Genomic DNA, 26,352 nt, shown 5'->3' on the forward strand with positions numbered 1-26,352 from the left:
ATATATCCTTACACTATTTTGCATTTTTTGGACCAGCTCACTGCCTGAGCTCATTGTGTATGTACTCAACTGCATACAGGAGCCACTCAACAATGGAAACTATCAATAATCATAATGTGATAATGTCACTGAGGACTTGCTATTTACTAAGAACTCTTCTAACAGCCCCTAAAATCTTAAGATATATTAATTCATTTAAATCAGCACACCTAACTTATGAGATAGGAACTGTCGTGCTCATATTTCAGGCAAGAACATGAAGGTCCAGAAAATTTAAGGAACTAGCCCAAGGCTACATGGCAAAAATATCAGAGCTGGGATTCAAACCCACACAGCTAGCTTACCCTTATCCACTACATATATTGCTGCTCAATGCTATGAAAGAGGTAGAATTTTATGGAAGTAAATTCTTCCTACATAAGCACTTCCGTGGACCATGTAATAACAGATTAACTATATGGCAAAAATAGCCTCAGGCTAGCAGTTGATATTCTCAGCACTGGTTTCGAGAACTTTTCACCTGGGAACAGATGCGTGAACTCCGCTAGATACCCGACACTAGCCCACTGTGATATTCTGCACCCTCCTCCCATTCTCCCTGTGTGTCCATCTGGTCACACTCTGCCAAGGAAACATGGCCGCCAGGAGCTTCTCTTTCCCCCATAAGTCCCTTCAGCACCCAAAACAAAATTTAACAACAGCAAGGTAGAAAACTCCGCAAGTCAAATAGGACAGGATGGCCTCTGGTCTATACTCACCTAAAACCATAGTAACTCACACAATCTATCACTGTAGGAGTCCACCCTCAAGTTGGCCAACTCATGACAGCGAACAGCTCACAAACGTACGATGGAAGGACTGTTCCCACATTAGACTCTGCTCATGGGAATGCCATAACCAGCTTATTAAACCTACTCGGCAACCCTAACATCATGCAAAAATAGCTTATTTCCAGTCTCCAGAGATATTCAGCAAGGTGTCTACCACCACTTTCAATATTCTCCTAAATTAAATGAAAATGGCATTTTAGTTTCCTTAAATAAGGTCTAAAAGACGTCAAGTTCTAGCTTTGTCTCCTAGGTGGTCTGTAACATGAAGCCACCAACAGTTAGCTTTATGTTTTCCCTTCCAATGCCAGGGCAATTCTTTTCTCTCTCTGACAAGGCCAGGACGTTCCCTCTGTCTACTGTGGTAAATGAGGGGAGGAAAAAAAAAGAGGAAAAAAAAGCAGGCCATTTATAACTTGCAACTTTTATTTCAATGCTCTTAATGAGCAGAATCTGGCATCCTTGTTACAGGAGCACCTTCAAAGATTGCTACTGAACTTTAGGTGGCACACAGGTTAAGTCAGGAAGGAAAGGAAAAAAAAAATGAATAGAGAAGAATAACCACTTCCATCCAGGAAACAGGATAATGACAGACCCTTTCACGTTGAACCTGAGTGCTAAAAACATATTTTGTCCAACTAAGAAAGTGGCTACATTTCCAGCACAAGTTAAGTGGTGCTTCATTTAATGGTGTGTGTATGTGTGTGTGTGTGTGTGTGTGTGTATGCATATGTGTTGTGGATAAGAAAATAAAAACTGATTTAGAAAAGAGAGAAAACATTAATTAAACTTAACAAAACTACCTAGGATTTTGTTTGTTTTAAAGTCACTTGGAACAGTTATTTTGATTCCTCTAGTGTTCTGATTTAGATTCTAGTATTACTATGGTATGTCCTTAACAGCATTCCATGGCAGTCTCTCTAAAGCAATACAAAAACTATGTTGCATTCTATCATTAATATGTTCATTCTTGTTAGAATACCAAACTAAGCAAAATGCTACATTAAATGTACTCAAAATTACCAATACATTTTGACATAAGCAGCTAAGTATGCAGAGAGCTTATCACTATCTTTTTAACTTTTGTAATTGGGATATCACCCACTGAAAACGTCCATTTGAATGACTTCTGCCATCTAACACCCCAAAAGGACAGAGAAACTGCACTGGTTTTATCTTCTCCTTTACTCCTTTAGAAATCTTTAAAAATTTTTTTTTACAAAATGAACTATTTTAATGTGAGTCCAGGCGGCCTCCACTTTGAAGAGATAACATTTCAGCTTTAAATTGGCTGGCATATAAACACACAAGCAGATGCCCCACTAACTCTAAACAATTTTAGTTTCCTTTCTTGGCTGAGTGTTTAAAGCAAAAACTAAGATAGCTGCCCTTAGTTTTACCATTTTAAAGTTTAGGAATTCAAGTTTTAAAGTTTCTTAGCAAATGATATTAGAAAAACAGATCAGAAATGTCTGTTAGGAAGTTTCTATTTGGTCTCTTTGTTTATATTAAGATTTACATTGTGTTCAGCATAATTGACATTCTCTGAGAATAGTCCTCTATCTTCAGCTTGTCACATTTTCTCACTAGTTCAGCACACAACACAAATCAACATTTTGGCAGACAGCTAGCAATACAAAGGTAAAATAAATCTGTTTACTACAACAGGCTTTAAACATCATCTTGCTCATCAAAGCAAGGTTGTGGCCTGTTGGTAGGAAGCCATGAAGACCTTTCTCCAGGCCTTTGCTTAATGTCCTCATTTGCATCCACCCCCTTGCCGCACCTCCACACCCCCAGAAACCCTCGGAAAGTTCCACTGTGTTTTATTGCTTCACTGAGAATTCGGTTTAATTAAGCAGCTGTGGCAAAGGAATTATTTCCTGGAAGATGTATGGAAATTCTGTGACAACAACAGTGACTAAAATTCTATCGAAGAAATGACACACTCAAAATAGGTGTCAACAAAGGTATCTTCCAGAACTTAGTTGCTACTGATTTTATGTTGCCAAAACGGGTTTTGACAGGCAGATAAGATCCAAGTCAATGAAGGAAGAGAGGACAAAGGTGACCAATGTTAATTATTTTCCAAACATGGTGGCAAAGCTGGCACCTTCATAAGCAAAAAGCACAACTGCTAAAGGAAACTTACACTGTCTTGCATGGAGCCAGTTAACCAGAAATAACACAATTTCCTAAGTCTTATTGTTAAACAGGACTAAGAAAAAGGTTTACTTGAAATACAAATATTGGAATTCATAAATGCAGATTTTTAAAGTTTAGATTTTACAAAACCCAATGTGGCATACCAAAAATTAAACTCCTGATTTTCTTATGATACCATTATATTTATCTTTTTTAAAAAGAACAAAATTAGGGATTCCTCACGATTTCTCTCTGGCAACCCCACTCATTCCCCTGCTTCTAAATAAAGGAACTCTTTACTCCTAAATTCCTCCTGACACTGGGAAAGATGTCTATTTTAACCCGCTGCTATTCCTGTATGGACAGCTGGCAGATTCCACCTGTCTGCAGGAGGTGTTGTCAAAGTATCAAATGTCCCCAAGGCCTCATGACATACTATCACCTGCCCTGAATACTTCTAATGTTAGAGTGCCTGCCGTTTTACCCTCAGAAGTTGATGGTGTGACTTGAACATCTATTTCTGAGTCAGGCGACACACATTTACTGACTGAATACTCTGTACCAGGGATGGTGCTTAGTACTGAGAATACACGGTGTACAGAGCACAATCAATGAGCCCCTGCTCTCAAGAGCTTACACTCAAGCAGGGCCTTCCTTGATCTTTTCCTAACTGCAAACCTCCCAGGTACACTTCACCAAGGGGGTTTCAGAGATGCTGGATTCAGAGGCCTGTTTAGGTATAACTTCTCATCTTCCTACCAGAATCCAGAGTGCAGGCAATCACCACACATGCCACACAAAGCATCCACATCAAACATCAAGCTGATACAAATCTCCTCAACTGGAGACGAAATTACCCTGCACACCAAAGCTCCACACTTAGAAATGAGTTATGCCTACAAAGGCTGGAGCTACGTCCCTTTGTGGTAAGTCTATGATGATGCAAACGACCACCAGTTAATGCCATCCATCTGCTGATGGAGTGCAGGGCCCACGAACTTTGCCTCAAGTAAGAAGTCCATTAAGTGGAAAGGTAACAGGAAGAGGAGATTATTTTTACAAATATAGTCCTATATAGCCTAATATCAAATTTGACTCCATTCTTTTTGCAACAGGTTTGATTTAGTTTTGCCATGAGCAGATCCAACAGACCCCAGGGTACAATATCAGAAAGACATCTGCTGTTAACACGAAGGCACAGCTCTGTCCTCCAAAGCAGAATGTTTTCAAACTGTGGGCCACTGCCCCTTAGTGAGCCATGAAATCAACTTAGTGCGTGGCAAACGACATTAAAAGAAAAAGAATAAAATACAAATACCAGACTACATTGTATGCAGTAATGGGAAATATCTCACATGAAACATTTTTTCCATTTTTATACACATCCCAGGCCAACTTACATCTGTGAGTGCTGCACTGGGTCACATATAAAATGTGTTTCTTACTGTAGGTCAGTACCAAAGAAGTGTGCAGAATATTCTTTCAAAGAACAGTGTAGAATGAGTTGCTGTTCGAGTCATACTTACAACTATGGTTGGGCCACATGACGGACAAATATACATACAGTAAATAGCTACAACAAATGTATAAAGAGAGTACAGTTTTTCAGAATTGTATAAAAACAAACAAAAGTTTATCAAAGAAGGATTCCCCAATCTCTGGTCAGTGACATTAATATTTACCTTCCTGCCTCTGAGGTTTTTAGCAGTGAAAGAATTCTTCCTCTCTATAGTGGATTCTCATCTCCAAGGACTCTTCCTTTCCTCAACCAACCAAACCAAAGTAGCCACATGAAGAGTCCAGCTCAGACTGGTACATGACAGCCCTGGGCAAGCTGAAGTCAGGGAATACTTCACATTATTTTAGGTGACCCTGGGCTCTGCCATTTAAACGACCTTGAATGACATGATGTCATTCCACTGTCAATCTCTAACCCAAGTTATCCAAGTCACTCTACTGTCAGTCTCGAACCCATCTGCTTACATCCAGAGGACAGAGTCAATCTGGGGCAAAAATGTTTGTAACACTACTTTAAAAAAAAAAATTGTTTCTTCTAAAAAACAACAACAAAACAAAACAAAACAAAACAAACCAGGGATACATGTGCAGAACATTCAGGTTTATTACATAGGTATATGTGTGCCATGATGGTTTGCTGCATCTGTTGACCTGTCCTCTAAGTTCCCTCCCCTCACCCTCTACCCCTCAACAGGCCCTGGTGTGTGCTGTTCCTCCCTCTGTATCCATGTGTTCTCAATGTTCAACTCCTACTCATGAGTGAGAACATGCAGTGTTTGGTTTTCTGTTCCTGTGTTAGTTTGCTGGGGATGATGGCTTCCAGCTACATCCATGTCCCTGCAAAGGACATGATCTCATTCCTTTTTATGGCTGCATAATATTCCATGGTGTATATGTACCACATTTTCTTTATCCAGGCTATCACTGATGGGCATTTGGGTTGGTTCCATGTCTATGCCATTGTAAACAGGTAACGCCACCTTTAAAAATAAAGTTTATCCAAATGTAACATAAAGTGAACTCATCCTAAGTGTACATCTTGGTGCATTTCCACAGGTGAACACGCTCCTGAACCACTGCCCAGATCGGGAGCAGAATAGGACCAGCACCCTCAAAAGCCCTCCTCAGGCCTGTTTCCCACCACTGTCCTGACTTCTACTCCCATTAGTTCTGCTCTTAGACAAAGAGAAAGCAAGGCTCAAAGACCAGAGTTTTCAGCAGTCTAGTTTAAATTGACTAACTCTACATTTTCATTGTTTATTTTTACTCTTATCTTCTATTTACAACACATGACAATGACTTTCCATTTACAGTCATGACACACAGTTTCTTTTTAAAATAAAGTTAAAACAATGTTGCTTTAAGAATGGTGAACATTCAGCAAAACAGGTGGCGCATATATAGCAAAAACTGAGCAGGTGGGTGTACGACTGACTCGAGTCTGAGAAACACTTGTTTAGGTTTGATGATTGATGCAAAATGCTAAACAGGCTTCACTGACTATCCCTCACTCTGATTTTTCTCTGATGAAGGAGGACTCTTTCCATTGCCCTGTGACTGATTTCTTCTCTTGAATATTCATAAAACAGTTTAAGGGCCATCCTCCCAGGAGATATGATGCTATTTTTATATGCTTTCGGTTTGTATTTGTCACAAGCATCATGCTTAATCAAGACTGGAGGAAGCTGACTCAGAATGAAAGGAAGCACATTGAATTTCTCTCTTCTATCTCTACTATTTTAAATTTTAAAAGACCACCTAGAACTGGGATGGATTATTACAAAAGGCCACAAACAGCTCTTATTATTGAATCCTTTAATATTCTGATCATGACAAAAAGCAGCCGACACTTGTTATGGGCTTATCTTTCAAACAAACTAAAGGAGAAAAGAAAAATGTTATTTAAATAGAAAACCAATTGCCTTCCTTGTCCTTTTCCCTCTGAATCAGTGTAACTCCCTGTATGTTCTGTTAAATCTGGTAAGTTTAATAGATGAGAACCTCTGAATTTCACTTATAAGATTTACTAAGTGTATCAAGCAAATCGACCTAAACTTACCTATAAATAGGCTTCACAATTAGGTCCCTACATCAAAATAAAGATTTCCTTGTCACCACTTTACATAATACCATCTGCCCAAAGGATTCTCCTTTCATTTCTTACAAAGTATTAATGAAGATTATTAAACACAGACTATATACAAAACAGCTTAAAACTTCATCCAGTTTGTCTTGGGTCTTCAAGTGACTTACACAAAATGAAGGTGAAATCTCATGAGTTACTAATGTGAAGCCAACAAGGTGCTTATGTTCAGGCATCAATGTTCAGATTCACACATATATTCATATAGAGTCATACATATTCATAAGTATTTCACAAGCTCTTTAATGGTAAGCAATCTAAAAAATATTATTTGTCAAAACACAGATTAGCTGGGCTCAGTGGCTCACACATGTAATCCCAACACTTTGGGAGGCCAAGGCAGGTGGATCACTTGAGGTCAAAAGTTCGAGCTCCTCCTGGACAACATGGCGAAACCCCATCTCTACCAAAAATATTAAAATTAGTTGGGCGTGATGGGCACCTGTAATCCCAGCTACTTGGAAGGCTGAGGCACAAGAATCACTTGAGCCTGGGAGGTGGAGGCTATGGTGAGCTGAGGTTGCGCCACTGCACTCCAGCCTGGGTGACAAAGCAAGACTCCATCTCAGAAAAAAAAAGAAAAAGAAAAAGAAAAAAACGCAGATTAAAAGACTGTAGCTGATATAAGTGAAAGTGTTCTCTGGAACTTCATTAAAATGCAAATACCAAGGTTTAGGTAACAATTCTCTGAGAAAACAATTCCGTCTAACTTGGCCCTTATTGTCCTTCCTCTGGTTAGGTCTCTCTCTATTGGTTCACATACCAGAGGGAATTAGTCCTCTAGGTACTAAGATGCTAACTTGGGCATCTGAATGGAGAAATAATAAATGTCAACAACTTTGGTACCATCATCTAAAAAGAATGTAGTTCTTTTTTCTAGTTTTCAAACTTACCTTGTAGTAAAATTAAGATGTTGTTCTGTAAAGAGTATTAAAAAGTTTCAAGCTGTCAATAAAAATGATGAAATCTTTATTCTTGCTTCTCTTGCTTCTACAAATTCCTGTGTCACCAGCAATTCTATTCCAAGTCCCCCTCATATGTCAATATTATCTCACTTATATTTATTACAAGCACACTGACTCAGTTATTTCAAACAATGACACAAAGCATCAGAAATCCAATAATGCTGCTGCAACAAAATCATAATTAATCTTATTTTACTTGAAGTTATCCCACTTCATTTAAACTAGAGTTTAGGACAAGTAATGAAAATATTACTGTCCCTTATGCAATTCCCATGCCCCATTAGATTCTAATACAGAAGCCATTGTATCCATTCCTGAACGATCAAACAGATAAAGATTTTGTCAAGATAATACTTAGTCTCAGTAAGGGTTTCTATATTCATCTTTATGTCTTACTGTAGTTTTCAATTTTTCTACAGTGGTGTATTACATTCATATCAAGACATAAAAAAGTTACCCTAAAAAGAAACTCAACTATTTCAATTTTAAGGGACATTTTTGCTAAAGAAAGATGAACTGTTCATTATTTTAAGAAAATCCCAATATTCCTCGTGAGTCAACATAGAAACAGAAATCTTAATGTTTTTGGCACTTTAAAAATAGCTGATATTGAGCACACAATTGTTTGACTTTATTTTTGGAACACTTATGTCAGCACATATGCAATGAATTACCATGCTGTTCACACTAAGATGTAAATTAAGAATTACTCCTGATAGATCAATTATTGTGATTTATATGGCCTTAGGAAGTGGCAGCTCTTAATCCAGATACAAAGGGTCACTAATTTCAAAAAGAAATAAAAAACAAATTAAAATGGTCTACTCACAACTGTAATTTCAGGTTTATGAAACCGTGCCATATAGCCGTCATCAAAGTGTTGGCTTGCTGGAAGGTTCCTCCAGCCCAGCCTCTAAAGACCCACAGGAAACAACACAGCATAGCTAACCACCTGGTGAGCATTTATTCTGGGCCAAATTTACAGTATTCAGACACACAAGAATATTTTCTTTATTTATGGCAACTTTATCCATATTTTACAGAAGAAAACAATGCTAGATAAGAGATAAGAAGCTTCTCCAAGCTCATGAAGCTAGCAAATGGTAGAACTAGAATTCAAAAGCTGATCTGATTCCAGAGTTCTTGGCTCTTAACCTCTACATATACTGGCTGCCCTTCTAATTAACTTGGTGTTCGTCATTCTCCTATAAACACAGGTGTCACGTGTAAACTCCCTAGAGCCAGGGAGTTTACTACGTACTAGTTCTCTGGGTATCCTGACTTATCTCAATTAGGCAGAACTCAGTGCATACCCAACAAGTGAACATATGTCTACTCGTGGTTTCTCTTCCCCGCTATCCCCTTGTATCCTGAGAACTCATATAACATGAAGATGTTTTAACAAGTCGCAACAATTGTATAGATCATGCTATATAATTTATCCCCTATCCAATGTTTAAAATCAACGCCTAAGCATTTTTTGGATATGGGTTGCATGTATTTGGCTAATGGATCCTCAAATCACTATGTCTGGAAACATATATCCATTTCCTAGCAAAAATCATTCTATGAAAAGAACAAAAGACTCTTTTTAAATTAGACTGTTGGCATCAATTTTGCTCCACCCCAGAGTGTCTCCAAACATTGAAAAATAAAAAATAAACGTATTTAGCTTGTTTTAATAGCTGACTTGCATTTTTCTTTTGAGGGGTGGGGGAGTGCCTAGGAAACCAAACACTCTTAGGCTTTAAGTTCTCCCGATCCCTGAAAGCTGTCAAATGACCCACTAGGGCTAGCAGGAAAGAAGTGATGAAATAAGGAAATCAAGAGAATCAAAAGAGCCAAAAGGGCAGAGGGGAGTGCCACTCTCAGGAGAAAAGGGGTGGGACCCAGTTTCTACGCAGTTCACGTGGTCATCAAAATAGACTTTAACAGGGTAAAAGTCAGAGGTCTCCATTGAGCATTGTGGCACATGGCATGGCAGACTCATTCCATACCAGCTGCTCTCCACTGTGAGGCTCAAAGGAATCATTAATCCTCATTAAAAGAGAGCAAGCTGCAGCAGCTACCCACACTGGAGTACTCAGAGTTCCCAGTGAAAGTGGCATAATTGCAAATCAGTGCTTGCAGCTGCCACTCTGCCCCTGGGTCTTCCTATTTGCAATTCCCATTGACAATTCCTGATTGTCAACACTCTTTCTGCCTGTTCAGAGCACCCTGGTCTATAGGCACTGTGCTTAGTTTAGCTCCACAATGATGTCTGCCTACTGCTTGGAAGGGTTCCCCTAGTGCTCGCTCATGTTACATATACTTCAGAGATTAGCATTTAAGTCAGGTCATCCCTAACACACCTTCCAAATTCAATAAAAATGCATCTGGCTCTTTTTGTGTTATAGCAACAGATGAAAGGACAAAAACTTCCTTTAAAAAAAACCAGATAAGGTTACTGCTCTCAAAACCCCCATATTTAAAGATAAGTGTCTAGATATCACATGTAAAGATGACAATATAAAATATATTTGACCTGTATTATTGTCAAGAGTTTGTTGTTTTGTTTTATTGTCCTCAGGATATTACCCAAGAATTAATTTTTTTACTTAATCGTCACTCAAAAATTTAATGCGGACATTGGTTACTTCTAATTTATTCTTCATTTTAAAATGCTTTGTGGAGTGGATTACCCAATTAAATCTTCTTATGAAAGGAAGACTTTGAGGGACAGATTTAAAACTTCTTTGGAGTCAGAACTCCCACAAAAGTACAGTGTCAATACAAAGTAAACTCTAACACGGGCAGAGGATGGGAGAGACACTCTGCCAAAGAGAAGCGCCCAATATCCCAACTGCAGGGTTTCAGCAGGAGACAGATGCCTCTGCATTTCTATACCTGGTGCCATATGCTATGAGCTTGTAGAAATGAGAATGTTAAGTGACTTTTAAAAGGAAATATATAAGCAGGTGTCCACTTTGTGATATTTGAAATTCAAAAGAAACTTTTAAATCACTAAGTTTTTCATTCTTACTGTTTACTGAAATATATATATACACACACACATACATACACACACACACTTTGGAGAATTCCAACATTACAGAAATGTGGCATTAAAGTTCCCCATAATCCCACCAAACAAAATAACTATAGTAACCGTAAACTGTTCATTAGCTTTAGAGTATTTTTCCCCTGCAAAGACTAATATAAATGCCTTAAAAATAAACAAATTGCGTCATACCATGTTTTATTTTTTTGTTTCCACTGGTTTTTCTAGTAAAACGTGAAAAACTTGCTAGGTAAATTCTGCAAGAGTTGTAGCACTCCATACTGTCCACTCTTCACCTAAGCTTTATGTTTATCTGACTAGTATAAAGTGATATATGTTAGAAAGATATTCACTGAAAGCTAGTTTTGATAGGAAAATAAGGAAAATAATCGCAGTAATAAATATAACAAAGCCCATACATCACACAATAAGCTATGCACAGTCATTAGAAAGAAATTAATACATAACATATTGTTTAAAGCAACCATGGACTAAAGGGGGACTATTTGGTTTTAATTGGTCACATTGTTAATTCTGGAAAGTATGTCTCCATGAACGAGTTTAAGATTTTCTCAATAATTCTATAGCAGTTCCACATTCTTGCTGATATACATAAACAAGAAGAAAACAAATTTCAGAAATGTTTTTGGTAACTTCTATATTTCGCTTTAAGTTCTTGCATCCTGTACAAAAATTTTTATTTGAAATAACAATTCTCCACCTTTGTACTTAATTGCAAAAATCCTTTATCTACATTGTTTCCTTGGTACACCCAGACAGCATGACAGGTAGGAAAGACAAGCAGTAAATACTCCTCCCACTCTAGAGATGAAGACTCAACATTTAGAATCCCAACACCAGAGTGAACACCTGGGTGGAGACCTAAACCTGGGTCTCCTGATTTAAATCTTTTTTTTTTTTTTTTTGAGATGGAGTCTTGCTCTGTCACTCAGGCTGGAGTGCAGTGGCGCGATCTCGGCTCACTGCAAGCTCCGCCTCCCGGGTTCACACCATTCTCCTGCCTCAGCCTCCCAAGTAGCTGGGACTACAGGCGCCCACCACATGGTTCTTTCCATTTCAACATGTCTCTTCTAATAGTAAGGAGATCTGCTGCATTTCAGAGAAGCCTTACCTAATGGTATTAGAGTCTTCTGTTGCTGTAGTAAAGACTATTAAGGTAAAGTGAAAGTGATAAAAGTGGCTAAATCGGGGAATAGGAGAGGGGAAAATATGATATTCACTTTATTTTATATGTGGAGACTAAAAAAATGGAGATGGACTGACTTATTGAGAGTGCAGCTATGCTAGTGAAAAGAGAGTCATTACTACCAAATGACAATGCAATAGTTTCAAAAACATAATTTAAGTGAGTCCATCCGGAGACAGCAAATATACAGCAAAAAATGTCACCCTTCCCCTTGTTTGTGTGCCCATGACAGACATCACTAAATGATCACAATGCTCATCTGCACTCAATCCAGGAATGTCCTCAGAATTTTTTGACACCATAATCCAAGGTGATATCACTATCATTGTATATACTGAAATTGATTTATAAGATGAAACTCTAGTTTCTACCTTTGGAAATGGCGAGTTGGAGTCCATTACTAATAATGATCTCTAAAATCTGCTTACATTTGCAGTTAACAAAGAATCTTCTAAATGCAGCTTGAATTATATCAAGTTTCTTTCATCAAAACAGAGTATTTGGGTAACCAAGACAACAGTTAGAGATTTCAAATTAACATGAATAGGTTTTACTTCTTAAACAGATAACTGCTACCAAACTTTTCATACTCCGTTGCTGAATATGGTAAATGGTTATCAGTCCCTGTGGAGGAGAGCAGTATAGTCTCATGTGTTTATTTCTAACATTAACCAAAAATGGATTATGCATATCTGTGCCTGTTTAGCAAAAAAAGTTTTCTGTATATAGTTAAGCAAGAAATATCAAGCCTTTCTTACTCCTACAATGAAAGAAAAATATAATTACAAAATCATTTGGTTTACAGCCTATTTCTTCTCTAAAATCAAACCAAAAATTAAAACATTTTAAACAATTTTCACCAATAATTTTTTAATTCACTGATAACATCTAAGCAAAGATCATAGATTGAATTCAAAGGAAAAAAGCAAATGGATCAGTGTTTTAAAAAGGACTCCTTTAGGAATTACAAACTGGATTACAAACTGACTTGGACTGACCAATTAGAGGTATTGATATAGGCATAGTTTCCAAGATATACAGACAGATGAATGCAGAAAGACAGATGTATATGTTATTACCGTAGTGCATATATACATGTGTTTATATTACATATTTACATTTTCTAGCTCTATCTGCCAACGGTGCCTAGAAGCAATGAAATCTCAATCATAATGAGCACCCTAGCACCCATATGTTGGTTTCTAAACACTGTTCTCCACTAAATGAAGCTGGAGGTCCTTGAAAAAAAAGGACATGCCAGAAGTGGGACAAGGACAGAAGATTAACCTGGAGTATCTTGTGCTAGGAAGTAGGAAAGTGCTCAAAACATGATGAGAACATGTCAAAAAAAAACACAGGTTAAAAGCTTGAAAGAGCTCCATTTGGCCAAAACTTGGCCAATGTGACCACCAAATTGTAAAAACTCATGAGTCCATATTGATAAGAGAAAGACAGACAGATAAACAGATTAAATAGGGGAAAAAGGAGTACTCCTTCTTATAGTAGAAAGTCAACTAATGTGGAAGGATTGGAGTTAGAAAAATCACCATTTGTCAATCACCACAATAGTAGATTCAACCAAACACAGTCAATGGATGATAAAACCAGTGTGTGACAGTTTGAGGAGCAGCAGGACATTTACATAGCCTCAAAGCATCTACCTAAAGGAGAATTATTGATTATAAAGAAGAAAATAGTAACTTTACATTGGAGACAGAGAGATACGACTTTAACCAAGTGGTTCAAGTTAACATAAATAAAAGGGACAAATTCACCTCAGGTGAGACCTGACATGATGTACTGAGAAGGACACGCTATCACTTCTGTGGTATTCTTGCCCACAATGTATGATCTGGATCCATCCATGAGGAAACTTCAAACAGAAATTAAGGGACAGTCTACAAAAGATCTGGTTTAGATTCTTTAAAAATATCAACGGTATGGAAGACAAAAACTGAGCAATTGTTTGTTCTAAAGTAAAGGAAACTAAATAAATACGAAAATGGAATAAAACCCATGACAGTGGTTTTATTTTGCTATAAAGGGCATCATAGGGACCATTGGCAAGATCAGAATAAATTCTGAAGATTAGATAACAGTTTTTTACCAATGTGAATTTCCTGGTTTAGATTACCATACTGTTACATAAGAGAATTTCTTATTCCTAAAAAGTTCACACTGATGAATTTAGTGATAAAGAGTAGAGAAAGAAAAGAATAAATTAAGTGTAGTCGATGTTAATATTTGGAGAATCTGGGTCAATAGTGTACAGAAATCCATATCTACAAGTCTGAAATTATGTCGAAATGAAACATTTTTTAAAGGGGAGTCTTCTATTACTTTTTTTTTTTAATAAATACTCCAGCTTAATTCACATACCATTTTGCAACTTTAGTGGGTCTCAGAACAGTATCTTCTCACCTAACAATAACAAGCAGTGAAATCTCATTTTGTCCCACCAAGTAGCCTGGCTCTGGGAGGGAAAGCATTGCTAATCCTTTCTAGCTGACCCTGTAACCAACCTTGTTAGCAGTGACAGTCCAACTAAACCAAAAATAAACAAAAAAAGAGAAGGACTGGTTTATACAAAAGCCTTTGAGTTTCCACAGCTTCTGTAATCATATCCTTGGGTCTTCAAATCATAACACTTGCAAGATGAATGCATATTTACAGAAGATTGTATGAAATAATGGTTATTGGGAATAGAGGGCTTAAGTCTCCCACTTTCATTGGATCCAGGGAATCAAGATTGCTATCTGAAAGCAGAACAGCGTTTAACCCACACAATTGCTACACAGACTCATTTATCACCAAAGGCAAGCCTACTATAACACAAAAACGAGCTTGGTTCTCCAAGCCATATGGCTTGAAGACTGGCAAGAAATATAGATGTGGAAGGCCTCTAGAAGTCTTTGAGAAAGAGTTTCAGTGGAGTTGCATCAGAGGAGTGTTTAACTTATAGGCAAGCCATGCCAAAAACAAAAAACAAAAAAAGTGGAGAGATAAATAATATATTGAATAGCACATGCCTCAAAGTGAATTTGCTTTTTTTTTTTTTTTTTCTTTTTTTGTGACAGAGTCTCACTCTGTCCCCCTGGCTGGAGTACAGTGGTGCGATCTCTGCTCACTGCAAGCTCCACCTCTCGGGTTCACACCATTCTCCTGCCTCAGCCTCCTGAGTAGCTGGGACTACAGGCGCCCACCACAATGCCCTGCTAATTTTTTGTATTTTTAGTAGAGAGAGGGTTTCACTGCGTTAGCCGGGATGGTCTTGATTTCCTGGCCTTGTCATCCGCCCACCTCGGCCTCCCGAAGTGCTGGGATTACAGGCGTGAGCCACCACGCCTGGCCAAATTTGCTGGTTTCTTAGTAGGTCTCAGTTTCTCGGTGTTTTCTCAGTGTGAGCATTTTGCCAAACGAGGTATTCACAGACCAAGCCAAACACTCCATATGGCAGTCAGCTGAGAGACAGTGAAGTGATCCAGCGCTGTGCAAAACCAGCTGGCTGGACTTACAAAGAGATGGTATGTTCTCCATGTGGCACCTCTCCCAAGAGAATTTTGAGGGTAATAATGACCTTAGGTGATTTTTCACCTTTTTGTCCTCTCCTAAATAACTTTCAGTAGAATAAGATTGGCCTAAAGTAGACTCCAGAGTCCACAGAGAAAGGTGGTGTGTTTGTGGATGAGAAAATCTGCTTCAGTTGGATAACCCACACTTTGGGCACAGGGAAAAATTTTTCCACAGGTCTCAAACTATCTGAAAGAATATGAGCATAGTTCCTTTAAGAAATCTGGTGATATTACAGTATAGGAGCCTTACATTGTCTTTAAAATATAGTTCAGACAGTAGGCTCAGAGGCAGAAAAACAAAAGGCACTGAGATATTTACAGTTTTGAATGAATATTAAAGACATCAGAGAGAAATTAAATTTAGTTTTCTAAATGCAATAAGTATATGCAATCAAAGGCGGGGTCAGAAGTTGTAAAAAGGACCGGGGCAGCTCACAGGTAAGAGGGGTGCAGGGAAGACACAAAAAAATCCCAAGCCAATACTGAGTAAGTCAGAACTTGCTAAATCCCAGTACCAAATGTGAGATGGAATAGGTATGACCAAAGTCTGCCCAACAAGCCCAGGGCAGATGGATACACAGGATTCTGGGGGACAGCATGGGCCCTGCAGCCATGTGGGCTGGGAGGGCACTTAATCTAAGGGGGCCCCAGATTCCCAGCCACAGCCCCAGGACAGGCCAGCTCAGGCTTTCTTATCAGGCCTTGGGAGCACTCGTGCAGGGAATCCAGTTAGGGCACATCAGGTAGGCAGTCTAGCTGGACGACAGGGATGTTGACAACTTTGTCTCTGAGCAACTCAATTCCTATCCCAAGGTTTGGAACAAGTCAAACCTCTACCTCAGTGATTGTCCCTGATGCCCCTGTCACTCCCCAGTGAGAGTTTCAGCAATCTGCAGGGGCATTTTTCACCATCACAACAATAGGGGTATGTGCCAGAGATGACATGAAGAATCTCCTGCAATGAAGAATGGTTCTGCCTCCAGCACAACTTTCACACATCCCACCAGATAGTCATGAAGATAAAGTAACAAGCTTTTTATAATTACCTGAGCATAGACCTAACTCTGTTTTGCATATAAACACAAAAGAGTTTCCTGCAGTGTAAATATACACACATTGTACACCCACATCCACAGCAGCATTATTCAAGATAACCAAAAGGTCAAAGCAACCCAAGTGTCCATCACTGGCTGAATGAATGGACAAAACGTGGTAAATACAGACAACAGAATGTTATTTAGCCTTAAAGGGGAAGAAAATTATAACATGCTACAACAGGCACGAACCTTGAGGACATTATGCTAACTGAAATAAGGCAGTCACAAAAGGCAAATACTACATGATTCCGTCTATAAATCAAATTCCTAGAGACAGAAAGTGGAATGGTGGTTTCTAGGAGTTGAGGTGGGGAGGGTGTTAGTGTTCAGTGGGTGTAGAGTTTCAGTTGAGGAAGATGAAAAAGTTCTGGAGATGGATGGTGGTACAGGTTCTGCAACATAAATCAGTGTAGTTTATGCCACTGCACTGTCACTTACAATGGTTAAAATGGTAAATTTTGTTATGTATATTTTACCACATGTATGTCTTGCCATATATACATATACACACACAGATGTTTCAAGGAAAGCAACTCTTGTATAAATCATAGCAACACTGTAGTTGCCTGTGTCAGAACTTAACCATGACCTGTTCACTGCCATGGAAATTCACATCCTGTACAGCAAGGCCATTAATGATGCCTGGGCCACCAGCAGCAGCCTCTTGTATCTGGCAGCATCTGCAGCCACGAGGTGCATCCCAGCGAGTCTATACAGAGGTGCGAGCATCTGACAGTGCCCTGGTGTCGTCTAGCGTCACTGTGCCAAAACACTGGCACACTGATATATTTTATTATAAATTATCTTCCTTTGATTTTCTTTTATGCTACAGCCATATATTTTTACAATTATTTGTGTATGTATGCATATAAATGTTACTTGTAAATTTCATTTCACCACAGTATTGGTGGAATTCCAAAATGTTTCTTATAAAAAACAGGGAGGAGCTGGGCTGGCCCTGATGTGGGTGAGAGCCACTGCCCTGGGCTCAGAGAACAGATACCATTAAGAGCAGAGGAACTCTGCAGCAAAGAACAGACTCAATTAGTATCTCTGGATTTAATAATACCCCTTTGTAAGAATTAAAGGTCTTATGGTGACGATCTGGTGGTGGTTTGCCCACTCCCCTGAAAAAGAAAACATATGGTGGAAAACTAGAGACTCTGACTCTTCTTACTGATGAAACACACACACACACACACACACACACACACACACACATATACACACATTCTCTCTCTCTCTCTCTTAAAATAATCACATTCATGCCTCCTGGTAATAAACTCAGACACAGACGAGGTAAACCAGAGAACATATTTTCAGTCATGGGAATCACTGTATCATGTCAAAAAAGATTAGAATTTGACTGCAAAGGGCGCAGTGTGTCAATTGCAATTACACATATATCGTTTCTCTATTGTGGTCATCCTTCTTTCCATCTCAACACTGAGACATGATTAATATTTTACATACTGTCCAAAAGAGGAATGTGACTTACCAGAAACCGTACTGAACATTTCAAATACAGATCATCCTTTGCCAAGAGAAAATCCTGCCCAGCTGTAGATTTCTCATTTGCAAAACATAAGAGCAATGAAATTCCATTACTTAGAGAAACTGGCTGTTCCACCAAACCCTTGGCAACGGAAGCTGTACTTATCTTTTTGAACAATAGTCTCAGAAAATGTATTCACTCTCAAAAAAGACAGTAAGGAACGCATTTGAGCTCTTAGGAAAGCACTCTTGCCCAAGCAAATTCCTGTTTGCTCTCCTGACCTGGGAAGTATAAAGACTGACTCTAAACCATGCAGCAAAAACAGCTCCAAGTTTAAGAACCCTTCAGACCTTCAAAGGGGATACAACAATATTAATAATGTCCTTAAAACAAAATCAAGTATCATTTTAACATGTAAGTTAGCACATCGCACTCCCTCCCTCAGGGGAGGGAGCCTCACACCCGAACTAGTTCAGTTTGCTTTCCCTGTGAGATTTAACTGTGTATTTGCCTGAGGATTTTAAATTATCCTGAAGCATACTGCACATTGCACGATGTGTCCAGATGAGACTGGACACGCAAGACTTTGTTCTCAGTCCTGCTGAGGCTCCTTTCCCCAGAAGAAGCCTGTGGCCACATTCCAGCGAGTGACATGAACTTCACTTATGGCTTAGCTCATGGTCCTCGTTCCCACTCAGTCTGAAATTTTGAAATGGGCCATGAAAATACTCAGGAAATACACACAGTATGAAAATGCGTGTGGAAAACAAACATCCACTGGTATCAGTGCTATTTTTCTGGTTTCTTCTATTTGCACTATATTACGGCTACGGCCCATAGGTGAATTTCTTGTGGGGTCTGGCGTATCATTGCAGATTCTCAAATGTACTTTTTGCCTAATAGGAAAGCCAATCAATTTAGCCCATATACGTATCCATCCAAAGAGCGATGAAAATGGTCAAAACACCAGTAAAAAATTTATATCAAACTTTATATTATATCGAACTCATCACAAAATTTATATCAAACTCATTTATATCAAACTTTGCAACAAGAGCCCATATGAAGAGGCAACAAATCGTTCTCTCCCTTTCAGTGACTTCAGAGCATCCTAGAACACTGCAACCCTGTTACAAAGTGTTGCCTTGGTGGGGCTGAGAGATCCACTTCCTCTACATGAGTCTACAAACCTGTTGTATAAAAGTTTGAAATGATGAATGAACTGAAAATGGAGTGAGTGATGATATGTGAACTCTAATATCAACCTCTGCCTGCAAATCCCTGGGCAATCAGGTTGTACAACTAACAACAGGCTAAGAGGACGAACATAACAGAGAAAACAATGCATTTGTAGAATTAAGTGTGTGCTGTGAGCTCTGAAGACATTAGAATGACTCCAAAGCTGACATAATTGTACCCTGGTAATCAATATGTACACGGTGCACAATTTGTACAACAGGGATTGTTCATCTGGTTCTGACACCCAACTCTCCAATGGTTTCCGCGCGAAGCTGTAACTGATGCATACGAAACAGATTCAGGTCCACATGAAAAAAGCCAAATTGTGAACACTCCACTCATAATCTGGCTTTTCTACATTTAACAAAAATTTAACACCAAGGCAATCAGCACTCAATCTGGTTCCACACAATGGGAGAAGTGTGACTCCAGCTCAACCATCTACCACTTTAGGCCTCCCTCCCCAATCAAACGTCTTGCTTTGAGCTGGATGAAGATGGGATGGCATTTAGCCTATTAAAAGACACTAGCCAGTATTCACATACCTCAATAATCCTGTCATGAATTTGCAGGCCTCCTTCCTTGGCTGCGGGCCCAGTGTCAACTATCTTGGATACAAAGATTCCTTCACTGGATGATCCATCGTGGTTATCCTTTGGGTTAAAAAAACACAAGCATGAATGCTAGACATTAAGTTGAGCATGAAAGTAAAGCTTGCACTCTTAAAACAGTAATTGACTCTTGCTGTGTCAAAAGTGGCAATAGGGTAAAAGGTATTTGTTTCTCCTAATTTTTGTTTTAAACTAAAATAAACACACACCAAAGGACATAAACTGATGTCTCCCTGCCATCTCCAACCCACTGTCCTTCTTCCCCCCATGGTAGCTGTTTGACTTTATGCATCCTTTTGAAAACATTTTAATGCATCATCTTCCTAAATATGCATTTGTTCCTTTTTGCATACAAATGCAATTATGGTAGTCTGACTTTTATGTCCTTACCTCTCTCATTTAACCCTAAAAATCATTAAGATCTTCTGCTACCAATTCCCCAGGTCTGCCTTACTTCTTAAAGTGACTGAACAATATCCAACAAGAGGCTAACACTGTTTTCACTTGTTGTGATTAAACAATGCTGTGACAATACTCTCCTGCTTGTATTTTAAATTATCTCTGCTATTATAGTTCTAGGGCAAATCCCTAACAATGGAACTGTTGGGTCAAAGGATATGTACATTTCATAGATATTGCCAAATGGCTTTTCAGAGTTTATACTGATTGTTCATTAGATAGTATTTTCCCACATCCTCATTTGCACAGGATGTTATTAAGCTTGTAAATATCTAATAATTTGACTGTGAAAACAGATACTTTGTTTTTGTTCCAATGCACTACCATCACTCTAGTCCCAATACATTCTGATCTCCGACCTCCTTGAATCCCTTTAGATCTTTGAATTAAATGTCAGAACTAAAACTTTCTGGGAACGACGACAGCTCACTGCTCAAACTCCTTCCTTTCTTTAAAATCAAAAGGCTCCAACAAGCTCATAAAAAACCCCCACAGCTTGTTCATGAACTTCTTTTCAAACAGTATTGCAATGAGTTCTCTCCAAGTGTGTGGATTAAATTTCTAGCGATTAACAGATGGATTTATAAATTAAATGGCACAAGCATGTGATATTTCCAAACAAAATCATTTGAAATGTAAGCTCAGAATGTTCCACAAAACTCCAAAATCTAGTCATGGTAAATTCCTTGCCGCATGTCATTAGAAGATTTATTTCAATAACAATTACTCTGAATACAAACATATAAAAATTCCATTTGTTAAAAATAACTCTGAAAATAAAACATTTTCCTCTTTAAACAGCAAAAAACAAAACCAAAAAACAATCCCTATATTCTAAAGAGGGAAGGGAACGACTTCAAGTGTGATTCAATCTACCCCTTCAAATGCAACAGCAATAACTAATGTTGGAAAAATGTACATTTCTCAGTCCTTCTCTCCTTCTTCACACTTCCCCAAACACACACACACACACACACAGAGTAAAATGTTATATGATTCACCAAAAGAAACCAAAATCACAACCTAAAATGAGCATTAAGTGTTTTTCCCGACATTTATCCCCACATGACAAAGATATGTCTCTAACTGGCATCTGGATTCCATCAATGCTCTTTCAAGAGAAGGGTCAGGGAGCCTGTGGGTGCTGTGTAGGATCAGCTATCCTCAAAAGGCATCCCTGCCTAGCATCACAGTGCCCTGCACAGGCCTCCTGTACGCTAACCCTTTACCATCTGAATACCTCTGTGCCTCCTTCCTCTCTCACGGCAGCCTTACTGATGCACTAGTCTAAACACATCTGTGTAGCTCCCTACATGCACACCTGAAATGGATGTATAAAACTACACAGTAGCTTCCTTTACTGAGCACAAACTAGATACCAGGTACATAGTGAGTGTTCTATGTGCACTGTTTAATCCTCACAGTAACCACAAGTGATAAGTACTATTATTATCCATTCCACAGATGAAAAACCTGAGACAGAGAGAGGTTCAGTAACTCACCCAAGGTCACACAACTAAAAAGTAGTACAGCTCAGTTTCAAACTGAGGCGAAGTGGATCCTCTTGCACATGCTCTGTGTGCAATCTAGTCTCCCACTGAGAAAACCCAAAACACACAGGAATTCAGAAGTCCAACATTTCAGGCTATGGAATATTCCACTAGATGAACTTGAAGAGTCTCAATGGACCACAAAAGATTTATGAACAAGCTTGAGTTCCCTAAGAGGTGATGTCAATATATCAAATGAAAAGAGATCTGTGTTTACTCTGATTTAACCACTTTGCATTTCTTGGCTGGAGAGAAAGAGGGAGATAGGGGATGGGATTTTGGCTTTCGTTTGTTTTGCAAAATACCACACTGCACATAAGCAATAACTCTTAAGGAGCACTAGAAAGTTCAAGCAAAAATCAGAGAGGAACCGAGGCAAGAACAAACACCAGAAGTCAGATTAAATTGAGGCAGTGGTGAGGGGTGGGAAAGGATGCAAAAAGCACATAAAGCAGGCAGGGCATGGCAGCTCACACCTGCAATCCCAGCGCTTTGGGAGGCTGAGGCTGGTGGATCGCCTCAGCTCAGGAATTCACGATCAGTCTGGGCAACATGGTGAAACCCCATCTTTACGAATACAAAAAATCAGCCGGGCATTTATGGTCCTAGCTACTCAGGAGGCCAACGTGGGAGGATGGCTTGAGCCTGGGAGGCAGAGGTTGCAGTGAGCTAAGATTGTGCCACTGCACTCCAACCTGGGTGACAGAGTGAGACCCCCATCTCAAAAAAAAAAAAAAAAAAAAACAGCTAGATTTTTCTCTTAAAAGGTATCTCTATTCTAAGTTTGTTTGGCTCCTCTCCTAACACATTTTAAGTTAGAGTTATTTCTCAAGGTGAACTAATATGACTTGGAATTTGTTTTGCTGGCTTAAGTAAGAGAGAAATGAAAGGGACTGTTTTCATAGCAGGGGTACCTAACAATAAAGCACACTTCCCAAAGGCTTAGGTGAAAGGTTTGATACAACAGACTAGCTGCTGTTTCTTTAGGGTTGAGGACTAACAAATGATATGATTTTGCTAAGAGCACTGCATACTGATCACGCAATGAAAAGCCTTACGTCAGAGATATGGCTGGGCTATTTCACAACCCAACCAAGCATCTAACACAGGAATTCCTTGGGAAACACAGACATCATTTGTACTGTATTCTTCTAGTAACTAATAACGTGTGTGCGTTGTTGCTCATCTTGGCTTTTTAACATGTACTCAATGACCTGCCAGATTTTCCAGGCAACAGTGCAGAATACATCCAGGTTTCATGATGCTATTTCTGCTAATCAGGACAAATTTTGAAAAACACTATGGCAAACACATGCAGGTGGAATTAAATTTTCCTCTGGGAGCCATGCAGGCAGTTCTTGCAAAAGGACCACATAAACTGAAAATAGCAATGTAAGCTACAAAATCAGGTCTGGCTTGTACTCAAATCACCTTTTGTAAAAAAGAAAAAGAAAATAACTGAAACATGCTCTTTGATAAGCACAAGGAAGAACTGTATTCCAGTGGGGCTGGAATGTCACTTTGCACCTGATGAGTGTGGAAACTGAACACCATCTTCACTGGCTTTAACACAGTAGGCTTCCCAACGATCACTTGGCCACAGGCCTCTCCATTTTGAGCAATTTCCAACATTAGGCTTTGGTGTGGTTTAGACCTGGGGCAGAGAATAGGTCTTCTTGGTTTGGGTTCTTTTGTTTGCTACAGCTTGTGAAACATCTAATTGTGAAGTGAATCTTAATTTATTGAAGTTGTTTCTCAAAACTGGTAACAAAGGGTGGAGGAATAATTATGAGTGTAAACAATAACAGCCAACTCATTTGTGCTAAATGGCAAAACATGTTCTCGATGGTAAATTGTACAACATGGGCTCATGTTTTGACCCACTGGCTCAAGTCTGACCCTGCTGCTTCCTGGAGCCAAATGTCTAGATATTTGAGTGCAGCTTGCTCCCTCAGTCCCTCCTAAGACTGGAGAGTGCAGCAGACCCCTGGCAGCAGAGACTAAATCAGAAAAGCACATGATGGCACACAGCCTGGGATCTTAGTCAACCGGTAGAAGGTAAAAATAAAAATATACCAACCTCACGCAGTTCTACAGTTTTTTAAGAATTCCACAGAGAGAATACAAGAAACACAACTATGTGATCACATCCCTGGGGCTCAATAAAGTGGGAATGATCCCTGTCCCCATCTACCTTCATATTTATAATTTAGTCTCATCATTTACAATGTTCTTTTTCATATGTATGTTGGATAAGACAGATAATGTTCATCCTTTTAACAACTACAAATCACATAAAGTTGTCGTTTCTTATAAAAAACCATTGTTTTGGTTTGTTTTTGAAACTGCGGAATGGGCTAAAAGCAAAGGGAATTTAATCATAAATCTCTTTGTGTCACTCCCTTCAACTGAAGCCATGTGTTGGCCACTCCCACCCTACGTAATTTAAATCCCAGACTCAAGACTTAGGCCCTTTGGGGTCAAGCCCTTGTTTTCTTCACCAGCCCTCTTTCTGACCACTTCCCTGCCCATCCCTCAACTCTTTCCATTTCCACACTCTGCTTACTTGCAGCTCCCCCAATTCCCAACTCTCTTCCTGCTCCAGGCCTTGTATGAGCGCCAATCCCCATCCCTGCAAAACCCTAGTGTCCAACCACTTTATTTTAGCCCATGGGTCTTCACAGGTGGATGCATGTAACACAATGCATTGGAATGGCAGGAGAATATATTTGACATTTTATTCATAGTCATATTTTAATTTTATTATTTAAAATACTCCCTCTTGTATGTAACTTTTAATAAGGCACATAACGTACTAGTTTGGTAGTGTGTACACATTATATATACAAATAAAATTTGGTCATCTGATCTAGCAAACTCTTGTTCAACCTTCTGAACTCAGCTCCAATGGCCCCTCCCCAGGACACCTCCTCCCGCAGGGTTAACTCATCCCAAGGCATCATTAGCTGGTGGCAGGCACAGAGTACATCAATGAGAGCAGTGCTATGCTCTCCCAACTCATCAGTCTCCCCATCTGGAGGTGAGCTCCATGAGGGCAGGGCACACACTATTCCCATCTGGATGGCTAGCATCTTCTTGTCCTTCAGGTTTCTGCTTACTACTATCTCCTCTTGTCTTTCCTGATAACCCAAGCTAATGATACTCTTTGCTTCTTGGCTGGTATCTGCCATGTGCCATCCACCCAGTTTGTTCCTTCACCATACTTCTTCCAATCCAATCTGTAATTATTGTATTCACTTGCTTCTTGTCTGACATCCCCACCAGGACTCAATGATCACAGGGCCTCCGTCTTTCTGGCCTCCATTGTACCTCCTGGCCCTTAGCAAACAGCCTATGTTCAATACTTATTTGTTGAATGAAAGATTTTTGTTTTCTTTTCCTTTCCTTTAACTATTTTCCTTTCAAGCTAATAAACGAGGAGATGGTCAGGAAAAGAAAAGGGTAAGGGATGGGACATATTCAGATAATCCCCCTTGAAATGTGAGATTCTGAAACACTGCTACTCTCCGGAGCCCATTCTTTGAACATTTTCCCCATAATTAAACTGGCAGATTTGAGTTCGGCCTCTTCTTTCTAGAGGAGTGTCTGCTGATCAATGTGGTGGTCAAAGAGCTGCAGTGGGAGGAGAAAACAAAGGGATGCAGTCACCCACAAATTAGGGAATTGTCTCTGACTAATGAACAGCTGACAGAGCAGAACTCAAGATCAGGCTTCCAGTCTGCAGCCCACACTCCAGCTCGGTCTAGGAGGGTGGCTGGTTATCCAATTCCAACTGCACACATCTCATGCAACTTCACTCAGCCCAACTGCTGTACAATCAGAAATGTACCCCCTAATAAAAGAAAGAAATTCAAAAAAAGAAATCCACCCCCAGAACCAAACAGTTTAAATTAGCTGTTATATTACTAGGCCAATGCTGTTTTAGGAGACTACACAATAAAAATCCCTAAGTGTGAAGATGTTAGATAGCCAATGAACACTAATGACAGAGAGCAGAATGAAGTCAGCAAGGTTTCCTGCTCCTCGCTGTCCCCTTCAAACCTTGACCTCTCTTTCCAGCTACACCAGGAAAAGGAAAAACACATTTTAGTAATTAACATACCACACTCGGCCGGCCACCAATAATATTGAATCCCAGGGAGCCAGAGTCCCGATGCAGGACAAGAGTCAGGCTTTTGGTTTCTTCGCCCTGCAGGTAACAAATAAGATCAAATTTTTATTTACCAACAGGGAATAGATGGTAGGAATTTTCCTTCTATCTAAGTGTACTCAAGGACTACTCAGCTAATCATTACAAATCCTGTTATCTCTTGGGAAGTTTAACCAAAGAAACTTCTGGAACCCAATCTGAAATTCTGTCTTGTGTTTAAGAACTTATAAACATTTCTAGATACCATCTAACCCTGGAATGACCACATAAGAATGTCTGGAGATGTACAGACATGCCCAATGAACATTTTCTA

At 39.3% G+C, this 26,352-nt stretch overlaps 1 protein-coding gene across 2 annotated transcripts in view; it reads right to left on the minus strand.

The window, feature by feature from the left end:
• PDZRN3 (PDZ domain containing ring finger 3) overlaps window positions 1-26,352 on the minus strand; it is a 240,034-nt gene that overhangs the window by 198,083 nt on the left and 15,599 nt on the right. The window contains exons 2-3 of one of the 2 annotated variants that reach the window (XM_050778554.1): window positions 25,992-26,078; window positions 19,794-19,901 (exon numbers count right to left, since the gene is read on the minus strand). In XM_050778554.1, the coding sequence (XP_050634511.1) occupies window positions 19,794-19,901; window positions 25,992-26,078 (195 nt within the window). The other variant, XM_050778556.1, reaches the window with a different exon arrangement.

This window comes from Macaca thibetana, chromosome 2 (genome assembly GCF_024542745.1).
Source record: "Macaca thibetana thibetana isolate TM-01 chromosome 2, ASM2454274v1, whole genome shotgun sequence".
In the NCBI taxonomy this organism is placed as follows: Eukaryota; Metazoa; Chordata; class Mammalia; order Primates; family Cercopithecidae; genus Macaca; species Macaca thibetana.